The 6,703-nt window shown below is 37.7% G+C and overlaps 1 protein-coding gene across 1 annotated transcript; it reads right to left on the reverse strand.

Annotated features, from left to right (window-relative positions):
• Nucleotides 1–1,507: 1,507 nt before the first annotated feature.
• LOC125978526 (transmembrane protein 182) lies at nt 1,508–6,179 on the reverse strand. The gene is made up of 5 exons (XM_049735947.2): nt 5,846–6,179; nt 3,216–3,339; nt 2,603–2,701; nt 2,322–2,459; nt 1,508–2,106 (listed from the first exon to the last, which is right to left on the reverse strand). Exons 1-5 carry the CDS (start codon nt 6,005–6,007, stop codon nt 1,886–1,888), a joined length of 744 nt encoding a protein of 247 aa, XP_049591904.1. The 5' UTR covers nt 6,008–6,179; the 3' UTR covers nt 1,508–1,885.
• Nucleotides 6,180–6,703: the final 524 nt, after the last annotated feature.

A 6,703-nucleotide genomic window follows, 5' to 3' on the forward strand; every position in this document is an offset into this window, starting at 1 on the left:
CATTCCTTTGGGGTGCTTTTCCCACCCCAATTCTTCCTTCTGTCCAACCACGCATGAAAACGTTTTGTTCTGAAAAGGAGAGTTACAGAGACCTCAGCTGGCCACTTGTGGGAATGAATTCTTTTATAATAGATTCAAGAAGAATTTTTATTTAGGCAACTTTTCTGATTGGACGTCCTTTCGACTGACTTCTTACCACAGCATAACGTATCGTACACGTTTCGTGACTTGAAGATTAATTTGATTATATTCATTTATTTGTGTTTTATTTTGAAACCTCAGATTTACAACTGGATTTATTTTATGAAGTCACTTTTATCTAATTGTGTTCTTTCTTTCTTTCTTTCTTTCTTTCTTTCTTTCTTTCTTTCTTTCTTTCTTTCTTTCTTTCTTTCTTTCATTTAACTAATTTGAAGCGGTATAGAAAGTGGATGGATGGATGGATGGATGGATGGATGGATGGATGGATGGATGGATGGATGGATGGATGGATGGATGGATGGATGGATGGATGGATGGATGGATGGATGGATGGATGGATGGATGGATGGATGGATGGATCAGCAATACGTAAACCAAATAAGGCCAAGTTGTATAGAAAAAGCATGGATCACAGGTACATAGGATTTGCTAGTAAAGAGCGCTGCTGCATGCCAACCAGTCGCTCAGTCTTCAAAGGCCCCTTAGGTCATAAAAATGCATCAGTTCTTCTCCCAAACAAATCATTGCCATCCTTCAACTCCTTCATCCTTTTTCCTGTCTAAATAATTGAAGTTTTTGCTCCATCCAGCCACTCACCATGGTATTGCTCCACTCCAGTTTGTTTGATCCCACGCCAAAGGACAGGAAATACAGCTGCATTGCCTCCCTTTGTGTCACTTGCAGCATCGTATTGATACGTAAATGTATAGACATTTGTGAATTGAATCATTAAACACTGACTGACTAGCATCAGATAGTCCATCGATCCATTTTCCATACTGCTTGTCCTCATAGGGGTTGCGGGCTTGCTGGAGACTATCCCAGCAGTCATTGGGCGGGAGACACCCCGAACTGGTTGCCAGCCAATCGCAGAGCACACAGAAACGAAGAACCACTAGCTGTTACTAGTGATGGGAAAATGAAGCTTCATTAACCAGTTGTTGTATTCTTTGGCTCCTCTAGATGGCAATGTTGGTTTAAAGTGAGGGTTTTAAGAAATGGCAAGTCGGTGGGCTTTCAGCTCTTCGGTGAACAGAGAGTGCCATCTAGAGGTCTAAATTAACACGACAACAGGTTCATGAATCATCTTGAAGCTTCATTTGCCCATTATTAGCTACCTCATTGTTGATGATTATTTGGAGTGGACTTTTTAAAACTTGTCTTGTGTTTCTTATAAAACAATACGGATAGCTAGAGAGTAGCTAGATAGAACTGAGTGAGCAACTGATTTATTATTATTCCTGACATTGACGTGAAATTCTGGTGAGCACATTTATGTCACAGGTCACAAATAACTAAAAGAAAATGTGAGAAAATTCCAATTGTTTTAATGGAGGAAAAGAAACTTAAAAAGAATAAAAAGCAGTCAAATTTGAATTAAATAAGCAGTACATTGATGAACAAATTGTCATCTACAAGTAGATCACCTCTGTTCGGCTGCTTGTACATCATCAAATTAGGTTGTAATTTCGCTCTACATCTTGACAGTGACAAATGTGGAAGGCCCTTTGGGAGGAGGTTGTGCAGAGTCAATTTACATTCTGGTCTACTCCCTTCTCAAAAAAATGTCTCTGCAGCAATGCCTTTGAAGGACAATGATGTGATTTTGAACGAATCTATGCTCAATCTCCTTGATGGACACAAAAAGGTCAGTTATCTCATTTTCCATACCAGATGGCCTTGCTCACTTGTTGGCAAGCAACGCTCGTCCCACAAGCATGAAGATCAACCCAGAGAGGAGCTGCAGGGGCACGCCAGCTGCAGCCACCATGAACGACAGGCCATAGAGCAGCGAAACCTGCATATCGATACATGTTTCCCCTCTCTCCTGGAGGATGTAACGCTCCACATCCACCACCTCCATCCAAAGTACGAAGAGCAGCACCACAAAGAGGAACAGGCACGCTGTGGAGAAATATACATCAGGCGACCGATGTTATAAGACCTTATCTGTCTATTATTATTACAATGGCAGCAATGTTTACACCTACATTATAACATCAGTGAGTAATCTGCATGAGTGTGTTCAATCATCCCAACATTTTTGTCTATTTATAGTGTATAGTATATTTCATACAGCACACTAATCGTGTTCTTCGCATAGCTGAAGATTATTTTACCAGAAATGATGAGAAAGGCTCCGCCCAGCTTGTAGAGTTTATGGCTGATGAAGGGGATTCCACAGACCAGTAGGAAGCTTCCAGTCAGAGCTGAGGCCAGTGCAAGGATCATAAACACTGTCCAGAAACCTCGAAACACTGAAACAAACACACCACTCATCACAATCCAATCTGTTGGTGGTGTTTTGGACTGGCAATATTATGTTCATTGATAACTAATCTAAACTACCGGTAATGTTCTCAGCAAATTTAAATATAGTCAGGATTTAAATGTTCACCACCTGCTGTTGCATCATAACTGGGATGAGGTACTGGTCCAAATGTGACTGGTAATGGAAAGAGGTAGCCATGGACACACACCTTGGATTCTGGTTGGTTTGCTACAAGAAAAAGGAAAACAAAGTCTAAACAAAACCTGCTGTATGGTATAAACCTTACATTGAGAGGTGGTGGAATAAATTGTAAATTTATTAATCATTGTATATAGTGCAAGTCTTACACCACCATTAGCTTATATATATATAAGCATATATATATATATATATATATATATATATATATATATATATATATATATATATATATATATATATATATATATATATATATATATATATATATACACATTGATCTGCACTTTATATTTCCAAATTGTTCACATTCACTTTATTGCATTGATCTGGACTTTATATTTCCAAACTGTTCACATTCACTTTATTGCTGCTTTCATAGATATTGCACACTCCTCTCCTGTATAAATGTAAATAGTTGTATTTTTTCATTTTGGTGTTTTTTTGCACAGATTACTGCCCCTATTTTACTTTATATTGTTCTATACTATTATACAGCAGAATACTGATCAAAATGAACCCCATTGTAAAATCTTATACATACTGAAAAACGTTGCCAAGACTTCATTTGCGGTGGATTCCACCTGGAACACACAGCGCCAAAAAAAGCCTTCATGGTGGAGGGTGAGAGACGCAGGAGAGATGGTGACTGCGTTCACAAACTGCAGCTGAAGAATAAAAAGAGACAAGCTGACATCAGTTGTCAAATAAAGACATGACAGCCGAAATATCTGTCAGTGAGTCAACATGTGGCTGTGCAGCTGCTCTGAGGGCCCACATCACGACCTAAAAAGTTCCAAGGCCTCCAATGTGGTTCTGATTGAGAGGTTTGTGCAGTTTTCAAGAAGAATTTATGAAACATGCATGTTCATACCAACTTGTTGAAAAATATGATTGATGACTCAGAGAAACTTTAATCAACCTCTCATGGAAAAATGAAAGACTTTTCAGCACTAGTAGCTCCCGTTAATGGGTGTAGTTAGAGTCATATTCTACTCTGTGCGTATCAGGAAATATGTTGGATTTGCAGGCTGTTCTGGTCGCACGCATGCACCTCTCCATGACAAGCAATGTCCCCAGGAAGGTGCATCATTACATTACACTTTACGATTGAATCCACTTTCAAATCTTGCCACTCAACATGGCCACAAAATTTTCGAAAAGAGACTTCCAGAAAACAATCAAATGTATTTGAAGAATCAGAGATGTTTTATTTATTTATGCTTTCTTGCACTTTGTATTTACTTTCTTCTTTATTATAGCCTCATGCGATTGGCACACTGTGTTGTATTTTATTTTCCATGCATTATATTAAATAGCCATGATGTTTCAGAAAAAAAAATCCACAAGTTGCCGAACTGAACCTCAAATGACATTTCTAAATATTATTACATATTGTTTTGTTGCCAATATGGGAATATTATTATCTTTTCCATCCTATATATTATCCTTTTTTAAATTTGGCACTTGTATTCTTGCACTCTTGTACGCTGTTGTGACAAGTAAATTTCCCCGCTGTGGGATGGAAAAAGTTCTATCATCATCATCATCATCATCATCATCATCATCATCATCATCATCATCATCATCATCATTTAGACTAAAAAAAATAATCTAGGAAAGTTTACATTAATCTCTAATTAAATATATTTAGAAAGAAAGTTGAGCCATGGAACATGCATGAACTCATAAGCGCAGCATTCTGATTTAATTACTTATACTGGATGTATTGCATACTGAATAAAAAAAGCATGCTGTTTTTCAAAGTGTAAGTTTAGCAAGTACATTTCTGATTCCCAACTACACAGCATCCTCTATATAAGGCTGTTTCAAATATAAAGTATGCTTCATCTTTTAATGGATTTAAATGATATTCACAAGTGTCACAAAAAATTAATGTTCTATAATTTCCATGCAGTCATCGTTGTCAATGAATCATGCCTCTTTGGCACACCATATTCTTTGCCAACTTGTCCATGGTGGCTGTTTCAGAAGATTTGACAGGAGAATACATGAATGTGAAAAGCACAGTAGTCCATACATATTTACGCGGGTAACAGGAAAATAAGGCACTGAGTGAAAGGCAACTAAAACATTAATAAACTTAAATTCTAAAAATAAGAGTCTTGCGTCACAACTAACATTATTCTTTTAATTACTTTTTTTTAACAGCAGTCACATCAGTAAAACAAAAAATAGTAAGACAAATTCAATTAATTAGCACACAAAAAACAAAACTTATAAATCTTTGTAAAGAAGTGGTTCAAGGAAAAATATTTTCACCATTTTAGCCTGTGTCATTTATCAATGACACAACTGCAGATACACACCCTTGTTCTTATGCTCGTTTCCAGTCAAGGCAGTCATCATCAAGATGAATTAGAAAATACAGTTATAACGTTACCAAGAACTAGATGACACTAGATGATGATTAACAGATGAAAAGAAAAAAATGGCCAGGGATTGATCTCTCAAAAGGACTTTTTTAATCGACTTGTACAGATGCAACATCTGAGATGTAGAATCAATGGTGGAAGAAAATTTGACATGCTTTATTCTGGTGTCATTATTTAAATAAAAAAAAACCTTGGAGTGTCAATTTCTTACATTATGTCTACTATATACACGATACCTGTATAATACATAATAAGAGGAAATTAACACGAGTAAAACAAAACAATCAGTTTCTACTTTACTTTTACTTTAATGGAAGTGAATTCCACAATTTGGGTGCAACAATTACGGCAATTTTCAAACAACAGAAACAAATTTGTAGGGCACAATACAAACAATTTTTCCCACTTCTGTTAATGGGATGTGTGTCCCACTGGGTGACATTCTAGTTAAAAATTATATTCAGTAATCATTATAGCATCACTTTAACAACATGTCAATATTTATTCACACTGTTGTATACATTTATAGTGTTGCGGCATCAGGACTCCTGAACGCTGCTGGAACATTTGCACAACCGAACAGTTTGTGCAGCATTGCAGTATTGTGAACACTACAGTGCGAGATTTAGCATGCCTGCATAATTGATCCATGTATGCCAACAATTTTTTAAAAAAGCCTCCCAAAAAAACTAAGTACTCAAACACTACACTGACTACTTTACAGTCCATCCATTTTTTTTCTTTTTTACAAGCAATTTTCACACAGTACACGTCTTACCTCTGTCCCGTTGGCATCTGTTTCTCCTATTGTGGGCCATGTGTAAGGTCCACAGTTGTCACTGGCCACCAACCAGTAGTCCGTACCAAAGGCCAAAAAGAAACATATGGTCCCTAATGCTCCAAATATACCCCCAGCTAAGGCTGCAGCTCCCACCCTCATAGCTCCAACCAAGAATCCTCTCGACAACTAGCGTACTTGTATCTTCTTTTTAGACTTTGAAACAAGTGACACCTCAGCGTTGTCCACTCTACTGCCCAGCTCTCTGCCAAACCGTCTCTGGACCACTCCCTGGCATGCAGGGAGTTGTTGTAATGGGGACAGAAGCTCCAGGCGGGGGTATCAGAGTTATTTTAGGAAGCGCGCCTGTCCTCGTCAAATTACCCTTGGTGTGCCGAGCAATGAGGACTGGTTGTTTATGTAGAATGAAGACGGCAAGTGTGCAAGCTGTAAGGAACTCAAGGTATTTGTTGGCTCAGTGTTACTCTTGAAGGACCACTTTGAAAATAAATTAGAACGGTGATGCAAATGACTCTTAAACCTTCAAAAGGTGTAGAAACCTTAACCCTAACCCAAGGAAGGTTATACAGTTGTACACGTTCCTTGTAATGGGCAGTTATTTCCACTCCTCCTCTTGTTTGACCCTGTTCTTCATGAGCTTCGGGTGTTTCTACGAGGCCTGCAGAGCTGAGACCACCAGTCAACAGTAAAAAAAAAAAAAAAACGTTGACTGAATGGCAAACTACATGTTGATGACCATGGGAGAGGCTTCAGAAAAAGAATGTAAAAGGTGCACATACTGAAATTACTTAAAAAAGGCACTATAAAGATTATGAAACCTGCAAATATTAAATATAT

Source organism: Syngnathus scovelli, chromosome 1, assembly GCF_024217435.2.
Source record: "Syngnathus scovelli strain Florida chromosome 1, RoL_Ssco_1.2, whole genome shotgun sequence".
Lineage (NCBI taxonomy): Eukaryota > Metazoa > Chordata > Actinopteri > Syngnathiformes > Syngnathidae > Syngnathus > Syngnathus scovelli.